The sequence below is a fragment of the Thunnus thynnus genome, chromosome 13, assembly GCF_963924715.1.
Source record: "Thunnus thynnus chromosome 13, fThuThy2.1, whole genome shotgun sequence".
NCBI lineage: Eukaryota > Metazoa > Chordata > Actinopteri > Scombriformes > Scombridae > Thunnus > Thunnus thynnus.
The window spans coordinates 16,778,593-16,801,305 of NC_089529.1; the positions used below are offsets into that span (position 1 = coordinate 16,778,593).

General features: G+C 40.3%; 1 protein-coding gene across 1 annotated transcript; it reads right to left on the reverse strand.

The window, feature by feature from the left end:
• Window positions 1–5,204: 5,204 nt before the first annotated feature.
• LOC137195747 (lissencephaly-1 homolog B) lies at window positions 5,205–22,028 on the reverse strand. Its single transcript, XM_067608337.1, has 11 exons — window positions 21,861–22,028; window positions 13,161–13,462; window positions 11,775–11,859; window positions 11,607–11,681; window positions 11,193–11,399; window positions 9,526–9,694; window positions 9,068–9,170; window positions 7,714–7,942; window positions 6,996–7,097; window positions 6,752–6,908; window positions 5,205–6,565 (listed from the first exon to the last, which is right to left on the reverse strand). The coding sequence occupies exons 2-11, from the start codon at window positions 13,190–13,192 to the stop codon at window positions 6,492–6,494; spliced, it is 1,233 nt and encodes a 410-aa protein (XP_067464438.1). The 5' UTR covers window positions 13,193–13,462; window positions 21,861–22,028; the 3' UTR covers window positions 5,205–6,491.
• Between the last annotated feature and the right edge of the window lie 685 nt (window positions 22,029–22,713).

Below are 22,713 nucleotides of genomic sequence, written 5' to 3' on the forward strand. Positions count from 1 at the left end.
GAGCCAATCAGCGCTCAGAACAACAAGGCATGGTGCTGGTCCACATGGGCACCCGCCCGGCCCGAGCGCGGCTCATTTGCATGGCGAGAGCGTGACTGGCCACCCTGCTGTCTCGGGATCACAGCTGTCAATCAAACGGCAAGGGGGCGGGACTTACTGACGCATGTGGGTGACTGCTGAGCAGAAAATGCACTATTATTATTATTCAGTAGGTCGAGTTTAAGGCTTAAATTGTAACCATTTAATGCTAAATTGTAAGTTTTAACAATTAAATATTAATAGGAATCTGTTTAACACACACTTTTTTTATTCAATTGTGCAGAAAAATCCTCAATACTGTGTTTTGGAAGCACATATTAAGATCAATAACTATCATAAGATTCTATCATTTAAGGTCTACAGATCATAAATGTTTTTTTTTTTTATTTCCCTTTAATGCAGTAGGTCGAGTTTAAGGCTTAAATCATAAGCATTCATGCCAAATTGTAAGTTTTAACAATTAAATATTAATAGGACTCTGTTTTACACCACATGTGCGACGTGATTACAATTTTTTTTATTCAGTTGTGCAGAAAATTCCCCAATAATGTGTTTTGGACATATTGAGATGAATAACTATCATATCTGTCATTTAAGGTCTACATATAATTTTTTTTTTTTTTTTTTAATTTTGACTTGATTTCCTTTTAATGGAAAGAAACCAACTATAAGCAAGTAGATACATTTTCATTGTCATTTAAAAAATGTTTATACTATTAAGTGGCAGCCAGTTAGAAAAAGATCTTAAGGATATGTCTATTTAATTTTATAATTTAAAAAAACTGTTGTTGGTATCATTATGTTTGAATTTATTGAAAGGACAGCCCCTTGAGATGTAGCATCACATTTGTGTCCTATAGACATAAAATTATAAAACATACAAACAAAAACAGCATTACATAACTAACACACACTGCAAATACACAGACAGCTCGCTCACCCTCTCCCACCCACACCTCCGGCCCTCAGCTGTTGTACAAGAAAAACTGGATACACTGACCCGGATAATAAATGAATTACATCAGCATAAAGAGCAATTAAGCAGTTTGTCAAGCATAAACAGGTTGTTTTAAGATGAGAAAAGAAGATGTCCTGAAGCAGCGGAAAGAGGTAATAGATCCAACAAAAAGAGAAAGATTATTCCAGTTGGATGGAGCTTTGTACTGGAACGACCTGCATCCGACTTCTTAGGGACAAAAAAAGGGGGATATTGCATATGTCTGAGAGGATATATGTTGAAATTGTTGTTTTAATGTCTTCAAAATGTTAACAAAAATGTTTTCTTGTATTATTATTCCAGTATCCCTCTTTTTTTAAAAATGCATTTGATTTCCCCTTCTTTCTTTTTCATTTCTACCAGACCAGTTAACCTGCAGCTCTTTCCCAGATGTCTCTGCTTCAGATTTATTGCATCACAAGGATTTTCTTTCTCTTTCTTCATTTTTTCCATATGGTATTATGCACTTATGTTCTACTTATGTTGGAGGTACACTGTGAGTATGTTGGATATGTAACAGCAGTAGTGTTTCATGCAATAGACTGTATGTCCCTCAGGGGGAGAAAAAAAAATCTTATTTTCATGTTATGATTAATGGTTTATGTTACAGTTGTGTGTTTGTCTATATACTGTATACATACAGATGCATGTATGTAGTGTGCGCATGGCTGCATGGTAACAGTCTTTGATTGGACACTGCTCAGTCGTATATCCTCTACCCCATCTCAGCGTCTAAGTGTCTCAGCCAATCAAAACAGCAGCTCAGAGGTACATAAGAGCTGCCTTTGCCACGCCATGCGCCCTGCCAGCACATACAAACCTACTAACACCATTACTAGCACGACTGTCAAGCCACAGATTAGTTTTCCAGGTTTGCCCAAAACAACCTAAAACTCAAGATGGAAAAAAAAAAAGAGCAAGGGTGTGTGTGTGTGAGCAGGGTAGGAGTCATTTTGCAACAGGCTGAAGCAGCATGACAGCACATATGGGAGAAAATGAATCGAGCAGAAAGGGAAGAGGGAGGGGAACTGGGAATAGAGCGCCGCAGCACATGTTTAGCACATGAGGGATAGGGATGTATGCATATACAGAGGAAAGAGAGGAGGAGGAAGAGGGGGTGGCTTGGAAAGACAGGAGAGGGTGGGAGGGATGTGAGGCGGGGATGGGCTGACCCAGTTAGAAGTGCTGCATCACTAGTGGATCTACAGAGCAGAGACAAAGAGGAAGAAATGGAATACGGGAGACTTAAAACAGAGAAAGTGTTTAAACAAATAACAAATGCACGGAGCAAAGAGTGGCACAGACATGAGGGGAGGAAAAAGGATAACTTTTTAAGATTTTGCTTTGATTCAACTTGAGGATTTGTTGCCTGAATCAAGAAACACGTGCTACATGTATGCGATGAAAAAGCAGTGTCTCTCAATAACAGGTGGTTCTAATATTCTTCACACATAAAAAAACAGAGGATCAAACATGTATTTTACACTCAAAACCCATTTCCATAACCCTAAACTTAACTACATCACAAACCAGATCCATAACCCAAACCTAACACTTTGATAAAATCTCCCAAACAATCCATTTTTAATCTAATATCAGAAAACTTAAGTAATTTAAGAGATTGACAACATGCTGTGAATTAAATGTGGTAGATTATCACCACTGGCTTATTTCTTTGGGTGTGCACAGAAAATGAAAAATACACGGCTATTTAGACGTTATCAGATCTTAGACATCTATGTAAAACACAGAACTTCAAATCTGAACATTAAATAAGACAGAATACTTATGTTTACACGACCAACTACTCCTGTTACAACCATAGTCCTTGTCAAGTCAAACAAAAATGTCGTCACTTTTAAAGGCTTTTCTGTATCTTACAGCCAATATGAGGGCATAATAAAAACAAAGGCAAATCCGCGTTAATGTTTCCTTTCAGCTTCCTCCCCTCGAGACACGAGATGTTCAGGTTTATTATCTTTTCCATTACATCCATGTGACCCACTCACACACTTGCTCATGCTGCAAGGAAGTGGCCGTTTGCTTCCTTATAGGGACATGGACCTCTCAACACGCTCGACCACTAGAGAGCGCCACATCCTGTGACTTCTTCCAAAGCTACTCCACACATCCCCAGCATCCTCCTCCTCCTCAGGCTTTACGGGGGATTAGAACGCTGGTCACGTAAACTATAGTGGGACTCACGTAAGGTATAGTGGGATGACATACAAACCTATATATTAACACAGACCCCGCAGCTGTCTGTGCTTCATTTGCACTTGAAACTACTAGTATCTGTCTGCATATGTTTAATAAAGAAAAGCCAGCCTGCTGTATGAAATCTATCAATCCTACGTGAGAGAATCAATACTGCTGCATCTGACGGGGACAGGCCTGTTATATACACTGACCTTGAAACCCCTCCACACTTCTCACGCCAGCTTATCTGAATCAATGCTGGCTTCTATCTCTCTGCAGCTCCTCTCACCTCCTTCTCTTGGTCACAAATTTGTATTAACAGTTTTGTCAGGGTGAGAGAGAAATGGGTGACCTAGAAGCAATATAAATGAGAAAGTGAGCTTCTTCTAGCTTGTTTTGATGTCTTTAGCGTGTATGTGGAAGGGGGGGAGGGGGGGGGGGGCAGTGTGCAAGGCATGAGAGAGTGGTGGCTGGCGGATGTAGGCCAATGTTTCTACTCCAGTGCATCTGTTGAGAAACAGGAGTTTTCAGACTGGGACAGGTTTCTTATCCTTTCATTAAGTCACATGGAGCCACTTCTCACTTTCATCTAGCTCACCAGTTTCCGCCCTTCATCTTATTCAGTCCAAAGCGTTGCCACTGGCCTTTTTCTACATGACCCTTGTGCTACAACTGCTTTCCTTTCTGCATTCATCCTTGCCACTCCCCGTTTCTCCACCCTCAAAGACCTGCAGGACAGAACAAGGTGTGGTGCTTGCACACTTGCCATCCTGGCAACTGTTGCCAGGATACTGCAGTGCACAGAGTAAGAGTAATTGCTGTGTGGGTGAGCGAGCAGGTGTGTGCGAGTGCAGAAGTAGGCTGGGGTACTGTACATAATTGATAAGGGGGCCTGAACTGTCCCTGCTGCCTTCCTGACGGCTTTGCCTCTTTCCACTCTGAGCTCGCAGTGTAATTGGACTGTACCTGAGGAATAAATGTCAAGAGTTATTAAACTATCCTCTCCACATCATACTTAATATATTTTAGTTTACCACACCCTCTCCCAACTGATTATTCATTAAAAAATCACTATGACTGGACTGATCTGTTCCTCCTCTTTCTGCATCAGTAGCAGCAATGACTCAGCCTCTGACCTCAGATGGAAGTTGCCAAAAGATACTAGTGTGCTTCAGTGTAGCACTAAACCAACATCTGTGCTGCTGAGCCTCAGTTATACATAAATAATATTTTCTGTCTAGAGCAGTTTTCCAACTTTTGTCTGGTGACCCATTTCTTTCTAAAGGCTTCACTCTGATGATTTTAAGTAATGAGATGAAAATCTATTAAAATGAACACTTCTTTTTGAAGGCCGCAGGTGGGATTTCATTAAATCAGAAGCCATTCTCACAAAATCAATGTGTTATAAGGCCGTTATCAGTTACCATGTCCCAAAATTACATTTATTTGCTTTAATTTTTGAGAAACAAATTGTACTTTCCCAATACCAGAATTTAATATTATCAAGTGTCATAGTTTTGTTTTTTTTTGTTTTTTTAACAGTGACACTGCATTAAACAGTTAATATCTAAACAGCAAAAACTGAAGACAATACTGTGTGACATAAAATACTGCACTAATTGTGACTTAAATCAATTTCAAGTAATTCTACCTAATTAGAATTTAAAAAATGTTTATATCTCAACACAAACATCTATCAAACCAGTATTCTTCAAAATATGGATATTCCGAGGTAGGAACAAATGCAGCGCCACACAGCTATGCCACTGTGATCGCGGCTGCCTTTGCCAGCATTCGTACATTTATTATATAAATATATTATTAGATGTGAGATGGACTGGAAAGTGTGCTGCAGGATCTAACCTCGCTAACTCCAACCTTTGCGGTGGTAAACCCTGTCTGACTCCCTGAAGTTTCCCCTCATCTCATTTCACCTCCTGTCCTCAAAGAAAGCACACAAACAGATGACTTATATTTACAGAATTTTATTTAATTATGTTGCAAACAATGACATCCAGATATATTGATACACAACTTTTTTTTTTTTTTACTGTGCGTGTATGTGCATTTGTGAGTGTATGTGTATGTGTGTGTAAAGAGAGCAGTGAGACCACAGAAAGCAGAATGAAAATCCCGTGTGAGGGAGCCCTCAATGGGTTAACAAGGCAGAGATAGCGAGCAAAGAGGGCACTGGGCGATTCTCTGGGGTGACATACACACACACAAACCTCTTACAAGGTGAGCAGACTTTTTCCTCTGTAAAACACACTTTTGCTATGGGGGGGCGTGTGCCTGTGCTCTCAGCAGCTTAGGGATCGTTAAGGTCCTGTGAGTGTCTACTAGAAAGCAAGTTTTGTTAAAAGAGATGAAGTAGTATGAATGAACACAGTGGGTGAGAAGCTTTGCCTCCTCCTCTCTCCTCTGACCAGAGCAGAGACGGCGGAGAGATTCTCCTGTCGTAATATACAGACACACACACACACACAATGTATACACACACATGTACACGCGCACTCACCCACAGAACCTTGTGTGATTCAACTGAGGAGCTGCATCCTGCTTCATTTTTTTTTTCTTTCTTTCTTCAACTTGTTATCATCTTATCCTGGACAGCTTCCACTCGTTCTCTTTCTTTTACACTTACTTTCTTCACACCCTCTCTATCACCATCCGCTCAGCGACAGACCACAACGATGGAGGCATGGAGTAAAACAAAAACTAAACAAAACCTAAACCCCCTTCTACAAGGGGCGCTGTTGGTTTTCGTGCACTGTCAGTTAAACCGGAATCCACCTGCGCCAGCACACAGGAATATTTACCCTTTGACCCGACAGGAAGTCATAACAACAGTATGCAAATTCGGCAAATTTAACAGTATACAATTTTTTTTTGTTTGATTCACCATGCAAGGAATACTTCTTATCTTTTGAGTGTGTTTATGTGTCAGAGATTGCGTGACATTTATTAAGCGTACCCTACATCCAGAATAATTTACATAAAAGGACAATAGTCATCTTAATAGGGCTGGACCGATGTAGGGGAGGCGGGAAGGAGAGGGGAGAAGGAGGGGAGGGGGAAGGGGAAGGGGAAGGGGAGAAGGTAAAGCGCCATGGTCAACTATGGTTTGGAGTGCGAGAGTTGAGGGGCTGGGCTCGGTGTCGGGACAGAAGGGAAGAGGGCCGGGATAGGTTGGGGATATAGGGCTGCTTTTGGAGTTGGGAGGGAAGCAGGACAGGGCAAGAGATGGGAGACAGTCTCAGCGGCACTCCCAGACTTTGACTGTCTGATCGACACTGCCTGTCACCACGTAGGGAGCAGTCTTGTGGAAATCTGCAAGAGAAGTAAACACTTGTTTAGGTGCTGCGTTAAAGATAAGCTCAATCATTTAAATAACAAAAATCAGCATCTGAAGGGGAGCATTTCCAGGTTCTGTATTTTTATAAGTTCAGTAAAAGTTATTGTTAAATGTTTGAGAAGCAGAAGATGCTAAATTAATTCCATTAATGACCGTCTTACCAAGAGAGGTAACAAAGTGTTCATGGGCACACAGGGTCTTCATGCAGCGCTTGTTCTTGTAGTCCCAGATCCTAATGGTTTTGTCGTCAGCACAGCTCACTATGAATCTTCCTCCAGGATGCACCAATACCCCACGCACCCAGTTGTCATGTCCCACCTGAAGAAACAAAACAGATTATCCACCGCTCCCCTCACTCCTAAGCAATAACACTGAGATTGTCATAGGAACCATCACACTACGCACCAGAGTCATAAGGCAGATGCCAATGCTGACGTCCCACATCTTAATTGTTTTATCTCTGGATCCAGACAGAAGGAAGGGGCCAGGCTTTCCACTCTTCTTGCTCTGCAAAACAAAAGATACATGGAACATGTACATTGGCTAAATGAAAGACAACAATGCAGTTTGCTACCAAAAGGTGCCTTCTTAGTGTAGTAGAGTGGCAGTTCACGTTATTATGATATCAATGATAAAAATATTGAAGAAAAAAACGCTTCTCTTTAAACATCACTGTGTTCCTGTTGCAATGTTGCCACTTCAGTCCCACTTTCCACTCAAATCACTACTGACTGACAGACACATAACATTAAAGTCCCTCTGATAAGGAAAGAGGAGACTAAACAAAGATGCAGATATGTAAACTGCATGTTTTAAAAAACTTATTCTTCACACATGCCCAGCTGACTGTGACAGACTGATCTCATTTTTCGTGATACATAGAATTTCTAGTGAGGTGACTGTCGTAACAAAAGCTTCACTTAGATCCCTGAAATAGTGCCTCTTCTGTTTCCTCCTAAGTTTACGGTTTTATTCAGTGTGGTAATTTCTAATGAGACAGTCATTCATGTAGTGCACGTGGTCTGCCTTTGCTATAAACAACTGTGGGAAACCCTGCAGCTGAACCAAACACACACTACATCCTCTGTAGGTAAATGTCCAATCCTGCAGCAGGTGTACGTACCTCTGAGCCTGTGGCCTCCAGGATGGTGGGGTGGGCACTGTCAGGGGCCCATGCGATACATTCTACCACATGTTCATGCTCCCGCAACTCGGCTTTGCACTCCTTTGAAGAGACCACCCAGACACGCACTGTCTGGTCATTAGAGCAGCTGGCGATCAACGAGCCGTCCTGGTTGGGACGCACCATCCTCACCCACTCCCTGTGGCCTGCAAAGGTCTTCACACAGTACCTACAGATGGGAATATTGTACAAAGTTAAATTATGGATGTGCAGCTTTAAGCATAAATTCACTGTAATGTAAAGTAATGCAATATTACCAGGAATAAAATTAAAGCCGTGGGAAGGAAGAATTAAAGTATGGGAAATGAGAATATGGAAAAAAAAAAAAAAAAAAAAAAAGACAATGAACTATTCACAAATGGAAGTTCCCGTTACAAAAAGAATGGTCTACGAAAAAAAATAAAAACCGAAAGGTCATGGTTGGATTTTTTTTTTCCAGCACTACATTCCCTTGCAACACTTTTGCTTTCTCTCACATTAAGTTCTCCCTCTGATCCATGAAGGAAGGCTGAGCTGTATTATGATATAATATTATGTATCAGTTACAGTCACAGCACGAGTGGGCGACCCCTCAGCTGTAAGTCTATGTCACTGACTTATGAGAGATAACTAGCAGAGACTAGTTAGCCTTGTTCTATACACTTTGTTATGACCAGCTGCTGCTACAGCCATGCTTTAACTGTTGCTGAAATTATGGCTGTGGCTTTGATTGTTATGATGACAGAAGCTGTTTGGTTGTTAATGGATGTAACTAACTATTAACTGGCTGTGCAGGCTGAGCGGATGAAACTATTCTTGAACTCCTGTGGTGTATATATTGATAAAACATCTGTCATATTTAATAGAAGCACCAGGTTCAAATCTTTCAGGGATAATGTTAACAGGAGCAGTTAAGAGCAGCCACATTCCCATAGCCACATCTGTAGCACCGTAAATAACCACAAATGCAGCTGTAGCTCTAACATTAACTGTATCCACAGCTTCAACTATAGCTCAACCCACAGCCAGACAGAACAGCTACAGCTGTGGTCACAACCAGTGGCTACTGTCGGAGCTCTGCCTTTTCATGAAGAATAATTAGCAATAAACGCTGAACTTTAAAGTGTGACATCATCTTTCCCTTCTGTAATATCTGACTGTATTTTAACTCAAGAACTGGCCCGAGACACAAAGAGTAACTGCAAGGTAAAGCAAAAGTAGTTCAGAAAAACATTCCCACCGTCACCTTTCTGGGGCCTCGTACCAATGACAGCACATAGTACTGAGAGTCAAAACAAGGTTCCCCCTCACTTACCCAGTGGCCACTTCCCACATCTTGATGGTCTTGTCTCTGGAGGCAGACACTATGTGGTCACCATTTGGCATGATGGCTACAGACGACACATTGTGATCGTGGCCTGGACGACACAGTCAAGAGTTTAGTTGTGTTACTGGTCTGAATTCATCTTAATACTTAAACCACCAAGACAGATTTATATTTCCAAAAACTATTGGGTTTCTAAAAGAACGTGAACCCTTCATTACAAATGAGGTTTGTGTTTAGTTTCATGAATAAACTGAATATAAACCTTCATACACACTGGATCCACTTATGTGCATGTGAGTGTTTTACATCGTTATATCAAACACAACACCAAATCAAACTTTTTAGTGAAGTAGTTATACCTATTTCTAATTCAAATTGTATATAACAAGTGTCCTGTGTTACTGTATTAAATACAACACACTGTTATTCCTGTTATAATGTCTTACCATGCATTGTTCGGATGCACTCAAAACCCTGAAAGTCCCAAAGTTTGATGCTCATGTCAGCTGAACATGAAGCCAGAAGCTTCCCCGTCTGGTCAAAGGAGATGTCCTGCACAGAGTCTGTGTGGCCCTTTAGGGTTCGCTCAAAGTCCCCTGCCTCATAGTCCCACACCTAAAATCAGACAGACAGCTGCTGTCAATGAGTCACTTCAGTCTATAACCACAATAATCAAACAGAGCTCTATACCTTACCTAGAAGGTCAAATTTAATTATGTCTTGTGGCCTAAGAGCAAAAATTTTTATATTGACATGATGTTGAGGCATGTCAGACGAGGGATGGGACAAGTTTTAGTAGATGTAATATCAGATGAAAAATGTGTTTTTTGACACCATCAAAAGGCAGTAAGGGGTGCAGGTTAGATCAAGTGTTTTGACATTAATCTCAAATGTAACTTTCAGAAAGTGTGCACATAGACATGCAGGTTACGCGATTTAAACAAACAAAGCTGTTTCATTTAGTTAAAAGTAATAAAAATTAAATGATCTGCTGACATTGTTTACTCGCTAATCAATAAAAAGGCTAAAAAGGAAATTAGAGGGATGGGTCGAAAGAGAAACAGATTTGCATATTTCCTAAGGCGCAGTGTTCTGGGAGTGTTGCCTCTGACAACAAGAGCATCAGCCCATCTCCACGTAGATGAGCAGTGACAAAGCAGAAAAAAGAAACTGAGCAGGGAAGGAAGGGAAGCAGGGAGGGAGGGAGGGAGGGAGGAGGATGATAAAGGGAGGAGGCAGAGGGGGGAAAGTGTGTTGAAGCAGAAGCACAGAGGATAAAAAGAGAGAAAAGCCTCAGATCTGCAGTACAGCTTTGATCTGAAGGGTCAGAGCTGCGGAGGCTATGCTGTGGTGCGCTGCAACGCTCACTGATTTTGCTTGTAAATGCTGCTGCACGCAGCCAACTCTGTGCTTTAATATTCCTGCAAGAGACGCATTTTCAAACGAAAGCTCACTCTTGAAAAGACTTCATATTATGTGAACATAACAAAAGCAAAGTCTGAAGAACACACAAGAGATCTCTTGATGAACAAATTGATGCATAATATATCAGTGATAAGATTGTTAATTCTTGACATTGATGCATTGATATGTTGTAAAGGGGTCAATTTTGTGACAGAAGCCAGTATTACAGTAGGTCATTTAGATTTTCTTAAACTATGAAAAACATTTTTTCACAATATTATCAATTTAATCCAGTTTCATCAATACATACATAATATATCAATACCATTTCTCCCAGTCTACTGGGATACATTTGTACAGAGTTGCCAGTTGTACTGTAGGTGCACTAAATGTAATACTGTCTAATGCAACAGCCCAGCAATAAAGCCCAGTGTTTGTTGAAACTGTCAAAGGAATTGATTTATCTCTGTGGACTTTCTGGAGCTGTAGTGGTTTGGAGCTGTCAATTGTATTGCATTACTTTGAATGGTGTTTCTAATATTTTGTCATCCCCCACAGACATAAAGAGGTTTGACAGTCTAAATAAAAACTGAATATGATAAATTCATGAAATTAGGATTTATGAACATGACTACTGGGTTGCAATATCTGCATCAGATGCATTTTTTAAATGGGAACTCAGTGTATAAACCTGCTTATTAACACACACCTTAATAGTAGCATCCTCAGAGGCTGTGACCATGACAGAGAAGACAGGGTGGAATATGACTCGTGTGACTGGAGCGCGGTGCCCACTCAGGGCATATCTCTCTGGGGGGCGGGGGATCCATTCTTTGGGGTCTCTCTTCTGACCCACAGATCCTCCATGTGTCATCTCCTCCTTCGCTTCATTCAACTTTGACTCCAACTCCATCACCTGAGGAGAGGTGAGGTAAGTTTAGAGATCAGGTGATCAGAAAACTCTTATGTCAACTATTTTACAATATCATGCCATCTATACGGTTGTTTAGATCATGACAACGATACTCCTTGCCCACAAGATTAGTCTGCCTTGCACTTCATATGTCAAACATCTCAGACAATAATAAAATACAACATCAGCTTGCACACAAACAATCCTTACCTTCTTCTGTAATCTGATGACTGAGGTCCATTTCTTTTCCAAAAGCCCTGCATACTTTTTATCTACCTCTTCATTCTATGAAAGGAGAAAAAAGGAGACACTAAGAAAAATAATCCATATCTCTCTTGGTAAAAACTTAAATGTACACGTTTTTTTTTTTCTCCTTACCATATCTAACTCTGCCTCTTTCTTGAAGGTGGAATAGGCCTCCTCGTATCCATTGGAACGGAGATAGTCGGCTATAGCCCGGTTTCTGAGGAAAAAGTAGAATAAAATAGATTGTTGAAAGGTTTTAAGTGTTAACTGGTCACAAAATTCACCTCACAGATGCTTGCATATCCCCGCAGCCACTCTGAAGTGGTTAACAACAGTGCAGTTTCATTTGATTATGTCCAAAATTGTGCTAAATTAAATTACATGTCCAAGTGAGGTTGCCATTTATTATATATTAGCTCCACCTTAACAAAAAAGCTGGTTCCTCCTTAAAAAAAAAAAAAAAAAAAAAAAAAGGAGACCACACCCTGTCTAACAGATGGGAGCACTGGGAATCAAGTTTCACAGTTCCACTTTAAATGTAAGCAAATCTGAATAAGCGCCAAAAGAAATTACTGTGCTTCAGTGAAGAAAACAAAACACAAAGACCGAATCACTGGGAAACTGTGTTTTGTGCTGCTATGGAAACCAGAAGGAACACTGGGCAAGGACGGGCAACCACAAGCACATGGAAACAGCCTTAAACACACATATAGACTTGCAGACAAACAACACAGATGTACGCAGACACAGTTATATAAATGAGTGAAACAGCTCCTTTTTGAGATGAAGGGTGAATATTTCATGAGTAACGGTGCTAAATTTAGGCTTCAGCTTCAGGCCTTGTTTCAATGGCTGATAATTGTAACCCTGATACCAGTCTGTTTTGGACTTTGATTGTTAAGCCACCACTGGCAGAAGGATTTCCATGCTATATCCAAATCAAATCATGTTTTAAACCTGGTTCTCTTGACTTCTTTGATTCACATCGAAATACTAAGATGTTTTGAGCTGTCTTGGACTGGAATGTATTGAACTGGGGGTGCATACCGTATGATCAGCCAGGCAGATACCCCTGCGCGGAGCTGCCCACATTAACCAGTCATCATTTTGTTAAGTTCCTTCTCCTTCCCCATCCCCCTCACTTCTTTGCTCCTGTCATGTGGGTTATGAAATATTCACTAAGTAGCTATCAAGTGAAGCACCTTGAAGTTCACATTTTTTCACATTTCCTTTATGATTGCACATACTTTATGAAGGAATGCTCTTCCTCACAACATCTGCATTAACATCTTCTGGATGACTTAGCCAAAACAGCTTCTATCAAGAGGGGAAATTATATAACGTACATCTATGCCTGTAGACAAACTTCTAGGCATTGCTAAAAAGCCTACATGTACATGCACTTTAATGCGAGTACACCATGTGCATAAGCAGAACATGCGTGTTCCTCAATGTGTCAGTGCTTGTTTGCATGTGTAACGAGCCTTCACACCCACATATTTACATCCAGGAACTCACAGTTCGTCTCTTTGTCTCTGAGACAGCACCATGGTGGCTGCTGTTCTCTCCCTCTCGGGGAGTTGAGGGTGAGGTGATGATCAGGGGGGAGTACGGCTGGGACGTGTGGGGTGGGGAGCTGTCCGATCCCTCAGCGGTGTTTTTCCTTCAGAGATGCCTGGGGGGGGGTGGTGGTGGCAAAAAGAGCGCCACGCAGAGGAGGGTGGACTGGAGATACTGCTGTCAATCAACTGTCGGGACAAACACTCCACGATAATTCACAATGGCCCAAATCTCTCTCACTGATCAGACGTGTCCATCACCTGATGAAGAGAGAAGAGGAGGTAAAAACAGGAAAGCTGATGGTCAGACAAAATAATTGTAGGACTGACAGAAACAGTTGTGCAATCAGTTGACTCCCATCTGTATTAACAAAACTAGGTTCACAAAAAGTTCCCTACTGCTATTAAATTTTACTTTATAATGGCGTTTTCTAATCTGCTCTTTCAAGTCTGAGTACTCAAGAATTGATACAAAAATCATCCTATGGTACCATTAAACTTTAAACAAGGATTGAGTGAAAGAAGCTGAGAGGCAAGAAAGTAGGAAAGTACAACAATGTTTGCTGCAAGGAGGGGAAAAGCCCTCTTAGGGGCTCCTTGTCATCCTCCTGTTCATTCATGCAATGCTGCATCCATCTTCTGACACTTTAATGCTGCCACAAACTTTACTCAATTTCCATACATATTACTAGGGCTGTAGTCAACCAAAGAAAATCTTGGTCGACTAAAATCATACATAATCTTCAACTAATCGATTAGTTGCTTGACTTGGGGGGGGGGGGTGTAATGGGACAGAGTGCACAGTGAACTCAGCAGCCACACATTTCTCTGTTCTGTATTTCTCTGTTTTGTGTCTTCAGGTTAGGCTAACCCATTGTTGCTAACTTTGGAGCTAACCCCCTTCACTTTTCCAGCATTTGGGGAAACAGACGTGACTTTTTAGCATTTATTAACTGACAAACTGTAGTCTGTACTGTACATCTACTGCCAGACTGACAACTGACTATTAACCATTTCCTCTTCCCCGCTCGCATCCACCGTCACTTCTCTGCCCCTCGCTCTTTCCCACACGCTACGCAAACATACTCCTTAATGGAGCCACGCTACCAATAGTTTCCCTGGCAACGACAGAGGTTGACTCATGTACCGGAACAGCGCTGCACAGAGACTCCCAAACGCTGTCGATTTCAAATCAAAATCAAATATTAAATTTTTTTGGGGGGCCTGGCAGGGGTTCTCGTTGTGTCATTATGGAGAAACACAGATTCGGTAGACGTTCAATAAACATTGAGTATAGTTAGACCCAGCGGTCTCTATTAGGTTGGAAGAGTTCAAAGTTACAATGAAAATAGTGAAAATAACATGGAGATTATTCGACCAATGAGAATTTAGTCAGACGAGAGCATATCGACCAACTAATCGACCAGTCGACCAGCAGACTACAGCCCTACATATTAAAAACAAATATTTACTGTACAACTTGGACTGAACTAGCAACTCTTTACCTTCTGCCCATTTGATCTGAACCTCTTGAGTTGCATAAGCAAAGGATCATTTTTAGGGTAGCAGCGAATTCTGCTGATTTTACCAGCACAACTACCAATTATCTTATCAAACCATATAATTTTTGGACTTCATTAATTGTGCCAGTGGGAAATGCTGACGCTGACTCTGACTGTGGGAGTTAGAAACATTTTTATCTAGATTTTGATTTGAATTTTGGGACAATGAGTCCATCCCGACAGAAGCACACAGATCAACAGCTCATACTGGAAAAATCAAACCCACCATTCAGTGATTGTGAGGCTAATATTCACTTTCTGAGCTTCAACACTGCTGGCACCTGGGGCCACAATAGCACTAAGCTGCTTAGCGGCTAGACTAGACAACCTAGAGTCTCTCTGTGTGTGTGTGTGTGTGTGTGTGTATGTGTTTCTAAGTGATAGAGACCACAAGTCCTCCATACAGCTGACAGCGCAATGTAAAGAAGGGACTTGATGGTAGCTAACAGGATTAACCCCAGACATGGAGAGAGAACCTTAACGGCAAGCCGCCCTTGTCTGTATCATTGTCTGGTGTGTCGCTCTTGTCCGTTTCACCGTCTGTTGCTGCTTCTAAACAACTGGCTTCAGGAAAATTAAGATGTGAATGATGCTCAATCTCCAAATTTTCATAACATTCTTAATTTTTTCCTCATCTACATACATTTCTTTGTGACAGATGAGCACTTTAGCATTTCCTTTCAGTGCACAGCACCGCAGCCGCATTGGACAACAAACATTTAACCTGGGACACGCCTGAAGTGTCCTGAAAAGAACTCATCTTTCCTGCCTGCAAACATGATAAGTGCTCTGAGCTGCGAGGACAGAGCTAGTGATTTTAGCTTAGCTGCACTCTCAGCATAGTTCAAAAATAGCCATTTGACCAAACAGAACAACCTCCAAACTGTTACGTAACCGAGACAGTCTCAGTAGCTTTTGTACCTGCCTGAGACTCCTGAGCTTCACCAGTAACTGTGTTTGACAGAAATGATAAAGGATCATGCAAAATAAACAAGTGACAGCATGAGGCCTGGTTTAAGTCAGTTAAAAGCATTTCCAGGAGTCCTGCAAGTATCCTCCAGTTATTGCATTGACATGCAAATAAATGCAGCTATCCAGGCTTAGTGCTACTCAATGGGAACATGGTCAGAGAGTCATAAATCAAGGCGAATGGTTCCAAGTCCTTTCTATGCATCCGGCTTATCAAAAGAAAATGATGTAGAAGAGGTTTGTTTAAAACCTGTGACTGTCTGTCCAGCCAATCCATTCGATGTCTGGTTATATAATGATTATATATGTTTTTCTTTTAATCAATTTGTACACATCAACAGGAAGCTACTTAAGAAAGGTGAAAGTCAAACGGTTTGCAGTGTTATGATACAATATATGAGGTATTCGATTCATGTGGGGAAACCACCTAAGGTCAATTCCTAGTGAGATGTAAACACATACAAAATAAAACATAATAAACCAAAACATTTTCAGCTATAAGGAAAGTCTGGAGTTTGGCTTTACAGATGGTCACATTTAGCTACAAAGAAACAGTTGGTTCATAAAATTGTCAGACCTTGAAAATAACATGGCAAGTCTACTTCAGTTCCCTCACTGTTCAACAGACAACAGTCTGAAGTCTTGTTCAAACATTACTAAAACCACAGCAATCTGCAGTTTTAAGTCCTGCCATGGGATAAAAAAATATCACAAATACCTGACAAGTGTTTCCAAAATAGACTGAATATAAGATTGTGGCTTAGTGGCAGTGAGAGTGTATCCCCGACTAAAAAGGCCTGAGTTTGATCTCTAGTGTGTTCATGAGATAAGGTGAAGTATCAGTGAGCAAGATACTGATTTGACCCCATCCTGCTCTTGAGGGTACCACGATCTGGGTGACCTCATAAACAAAACACAGGGAGAAAGAAAACTGTACTCTTTTAGTACATGAATACAAGAGCGCCAGCTTGAATTTTGAGCTACAAAACATCTGTATGAAGTGTAACAGGGATAAAAATTTATGAAAATGCCAGGAGGGGCCTGCTGAAATGATCTTCACATGAAGTCATTGCTCTTGCAGATATTCAGCGCTCATTCAAGAACACAAATGAGATAAACCGAATGTCCATAAGTAAAAGCCATAGTGAAGCAACTAAAGATCCAGCTGCAGGCAGCAGAAGATTTAGAAGGAATACGAAAAACATCTGAGAAACAAATTTTACTTTAGCATTTAAAAAGGTAAACCACAATGAGGTTTACCTCAGACTAATTTATGGTTCTGGGTGTGCAGTGTTGTGTCCTGTTCTTATAAAGTACTGCAGATAAAAAGACAATAATAAATCAGCAATACTTTACCAATATTGGGACTGAAACCTACAACTGGGGCTGAGTGATTAGCCAATAGGATTGTCCATTGACTTTCTGTGGATTCATCTTGTGATGATATAATTGTATCGTGTTACCAGGGATGGGTTTCAATAACATGAAAACTTTGGCTGTTCTCTGGTTAATGTCCTCTATGCAGCTGGTGTCCGTATTCAGCCAAAGACTGTTTGAGTGAAAAGACAAATCACTCTGTAACACCACTGTAAGACTGCAAGTGCGTGTGACTGTGTGTTTTTGTAGTTCCTCAGGGACCAACAAAGTGGTCACTCTTATCTAGAAATCACCATGATCCATATCGTGTCAACATTTTAATCTGATCAGTTTCATATTTTTGAATCAGGACCTTCAGTATTTAAAGTAGCTCCTGAAGCACATCAGGCTACAGTTATTAATTGAATGTGTCAGATACATTTAATTAATATTTCATATATTACGCTGCTTATCTCATGTAGATACAGGTTGTGAACATTTAATAAGCTGTCACTAAAAACTGAGTTACTGTCCTCTCAGCCAACTGAAGATGATTTGACATCTTTGAGTTGCAGTTACTTTCCAAATTAATGATCTCAAGCAAATTACGGGCTGCATGATTAATCAAAAGACAATCACTATCTAGATTCAGGCCTTGTGCGATCTCATTGTTATGCCACAACGATTCTGCAGTGTTTGTATTAGCAAGGAGATCCACTGCATCAAAAATGAACGCAGCTAATTTCTTCTTAACCTGCATCAACAAATAACAAGAGTGCGTTGGTCCACGTGACAAACTGTGCACATGTAAAGTGGGCAGGACATCAATGAGACACAGCCGAGTAAAATACTCGAAAGAAAGAAAAAGCTTCTTAGGAACAAGAAAAAATTTGTCAGTCACAGAAACCCGGTGCTGCTGAGGAAGAACGAATATCAAGTTATGCCCAGTTGTGACAAACATGCGTTCCTTCAAATGTATAAAAAGTTGTTCAGTCTGCTATGTAAAACCAGATTCAAATGTTTGACGTCATCAATAATGACACTCAAAAAGCACTAACATTACTTCTCCATCAAAAGTAACATAGCAAAATTTGTACAACCACCTGAAACATCATAATAACAGCAGGGAAACTTGAGCAGAAACCATCACCCAACCACTCAAACATCCAAGTTAAAGACTAAAGATTTATTTATTGGTTAAAGTGAGCCACAGATAGGACTCTGATCACCACCGTGAAAGAAAGGATTAGCTAATGCTTTGCTAAACAAATGCTTCCTCAACTGTTCTTCATGTTGTGCTACATGATCTTAAACCCCTAGACTATTCAGACACCTGCTCTAATGTTGTACACTAATATGACGAGCAGTAGCTCAGCCAGAAATGCGAACAAATTATCATTTTGAGGCCACATCAGATTTATGATCGAGCTGAACTATGGAATCATACATGAGCCTGACAGGTCGTTTTTAATCAGTAACAACTTAATCATGAATGGCTTTACAACGAGCTTCACACTAGACTGAAGCCGGCTCTTAATAACTGCTGGAGGTTAAAGGTTGAAAAAAAGATTAGGCGGATTTGTTTATGGATCTAACATTATGAGAGAGCAGCTTCCCTTTATAACTAGACTAGGCCTCTGTGTCTACTGGCTACAGGTGAGCTGTGTATTAGTTACATTTTTTAAATAATATTTTTAAAAACACACACACACAGGAAATCACTTTCCAAAGGTGTTATAAAGAGTAGATGACACACTTCATTGATTATTCTTGTATTTAGAGTTTCATATAATTAAAAAAAGCTATGTAACAACTAACAATCCTCTCCTCCTCTCAAGAACTATAAAATGTCAGCATACCATATCGTCTGGGTTTAACCGTGAAATATAAAAAGGTTAACAGATGACCGGACTAAGCTCCCATTAGTCTACAATATCAGACTGACTGTGACGTCAGTTATGCCTCATCTTTCTCAGAGGCCTGTAATTTTTTTCTTGAGACGAGCAGCATGTACAGCTGTGAGGTGACAGAGACTTTGCCTTTCTTCTCCAAATGAACACATATCAATCCTCGTATAAATGCAGCAATCTCCAAAACTATGTAAAAATGGATTTGTAAATGTAATGGTGTCATCTTTATATATTAAAATGAAACCCACAGGACTCTCCCCGGGATTTCTGAACATGATTATAAACTGAACACCTCTGGATTCTTGGCTATTGGTAAAATAAAGTAAACGTGTTATAAAATCATTTGGTAACATGAGATGGACACCAAGTCTACAACTACTGATTAAGATCATTTTCAATTAATGCATCAATGTTTCCATTAAATCAATAAATCTATAAAATGTAAGAAATTTGTTTTTAAAAATCTGTTTCCCAAAACCCAAGGCGACATCTTCAAATGTCTTGTTTTGTCCGCATGCAAGGAACAGTCTGAAGACCAACAATATTTAATTCATCATGCTACTGTACAAAACAGAAACAGACTCACATCTGAGGAGCTGGAACCAGAAAATGGTTCTCGTTCTTGCTTAATAACTGAATTAAACAATCTATTAAAAAAATTGTTGCTGATTGATTTACTGTTGATCGACTAATCAAACCGTTTCAGCATTTTATGTGTTTAAAAACACATCATTAAAATAACTGAATATACATTGATAATTTAGATAGTTTCAGCCTTTGGGTGGGTCCATCTTTGTTACATCATTATTACAGCTTGAGCCAGATGCTATGCTATGCTATGCTGACTTTTATGAATGGATCATCAAGTCAAAACTGTCTTAATGAATTAAAACAAATGTCAAATGAAATTTCTAGTATGCTTAACTGTTTGCTTGCGATTCTTTGATGAGTATCTTACAAAAAGCATCACTGAATTTAGAAGGGATAATACAAAAAGGAAATGAAACCAGTCACTGGCACTAATTCTAACTTAACATCAAGCTTCCAGTCATCATGCTCCGTTTGTGTCAAGCTACCGAGCAATGCCCCTCCTTATGGGTGACCTTCAGGCCAAACAAGTCCCTGCTGGCACAAACAGATCCACAAGGCAATGTTTGATTACAAATCAGACATCATGGCAAATCAGCAAATTTTTTTTTCATTTAACTGGCAGCCTTCAGTACTTCACTAGCTCTCCTTAATCAAAGCTGTTTCTCCATGACAGGATTTACTGTTATAAATAGTCTATTGCCCCACAATAAAAACACTCGGTTCAAAAGTTACTCAATCTTTATCTGAAACATACCGCATGTGTTATCAATGCCAACAGTCAAGATTCAAATATGACAAGACAGTGACAGAAGATCAAAGCTGTTTCTTAATTTTCTATTAAGTATTGTCCTTTAATATGTGCAGTTCCTCTCATACATATAACTGCTTGAAAAAGAAGTGAGGTGAAGCGGGACGCAGGTAGAAAAGTAGCAGAATTAAAACCTTGACTGCATTTTCAACAGTAAGGCCTAGTTGTATTTGACAACATGTAATAGATAAAACTTTGATAATGATGGAGTATTTTTGAAAAATAGAGTGCATCTTTATAGCCTGAAAGGTTCACATCCTGTTGTACAGACATGGCCTCCGCATTTGCAATGTAATGCTTTGCAATGGCAGCAACTGGACAATTACTACGCAAACAATAAGCTAGTGAAAATGAGCTCATAGAGACAGATCTGTACACCTCCAGAGAAATCTGTGTGGCTTTGCTTATTACTAGTATTTCGTACTGATCCTTTTATAAGTCTCCACCCTGATTGTGATTCCTCAGACCTTTGTAGATTACCTCAAGGGGGCTTAAAGTAAGCATGATAACAACCTGCAAATTGGCTAAAGACTGATTTATTTCTTGGAGAGTAGGTCTGAGTTCAAAATCTTTCCCGGGTGACGTCTTTCCGAGCTTCGATGGCCACAAGGGCAAAGTTGCAGCAATGGCTCAGCAACGCCCTTTCCAGCTAACATTAGCTTAGCACGGTACCGGAGACGTTAACTGGAGCTGTCAGTTTGAGCAGACTGGATTTATAACACCACACAGTCACCGTACCAGAGCACACAGAGGGCGTTGGTCTAAGCCAACAAATAGCTAAACGACATAGCTTCTTGTTATAAAAAAATACCCGTTAAAATGCATATGTAAATGGCATATGCATCCTAAATTTGATTATAGGGCCATTAATGTTAGCTGTTTTTCCCAAGTGGAAGACAAGTTATAGCGTTATTTAGCTGCACAAATTAAGCAGTTTCCACAACATATAAAGGTCAACAAGTCGAATTTAGCATTTAATTAATGCGTTTTCTAGCAACGTCAAAATATGTGCACCCGGCTGGGTAAAATATGGCAGCCTGCTGACAGCACCTAAGTTAGCTTAGCCGGCTAACTCACCACGATAGCTCGTCCATACAGAACTTCCATAAATAGACGTAACGCTAAGCTAACGTTAGCCAAATGTTCAGCAAGGCTTCACAACAAGTGTCTGGATACAAGTCACGCGTTGACCGAGGAGCAGCAACATGATTGTTAAAATGACAAGCACACTCAGTATAGTTGAAATAATGTAGACGTGACTGTATTTTAACGTTCAGTCTCTAAATCGATGCTTTTGTGAATGCCAACTTTGCCACCTAGCTTAGCTTAGCTTTCGGCCTCTCCGCCATTTTGAGATCGGAACGGGAAAGCGCAGACACTGCAGGCAAATCGTCGTCAAAAATAACAAGTCTTTCTAAGTGACAAAACAAACCTGCAGACGCGTGTAAATACTCCTAACTCACCCTCTGGCTAATGGCGATTCTCATATCCCTTCGGCTGGTCAACGCATGCGATGGGAAACTCTGGGTTTGATGTGGTGTTGTGACTTTTCACATCACCGGCAGTCGGTCAGATTTCTCCTCTTTGGTACCACCGACCGCGTTCACCCGGCCGCAGCTAACGGTCGCGATTGGATATCGGCGGCGCGCACGTTGAGTTGAGCGGCGGCGCGCGGCGTGCACATTTCTCGCTCTTGTAATTAAAGGGAAAACACACCATAAAATACATAACACTTAGAATAAAAATCATCTTCAGTGGACAAGTGTGTTTACTCATACAAGGAATTTGACCCCGGTTTAGTGGCTCTCAGTGTACTTACACAAAATAACAAGCAGAATCTGTTTATTAGCCAAGTATGCAAGCATACAAAGAATTCGTCTTGGCGTTTGCTCCCACAAACATAACATACAAAAATAAAAATATGACAAGAGTAACCTAATAATAATAGTGAGATAATACAATTTCAAAAAGTAGTACTAAAAAAAAAAGACAATTACATCTGATTGACAAGAGCCGTGACACTGTTTACATAAAAGTTGGTAAACTCTTCAAGTAAAGGCGTGGACTGCCCAAATATTTGCAGAATTGAATTATAATAGTTTTGAAATAGGATATAAAACTTGAAATGAAATATTGACTATACAAAGGAAATATGGACTGCACTTAGAAATTAGGGCAAAATGTAAATGTGACATGTGCAATAAATAATTCAATTATGTAACAGTGGAAGATAAATGCAATGTACAATGTAAAGTCCAGTTTGATGAAATATATGAAAGTGACCAGTGCAGGTATTCAAAGAGGGATGTTGAAATG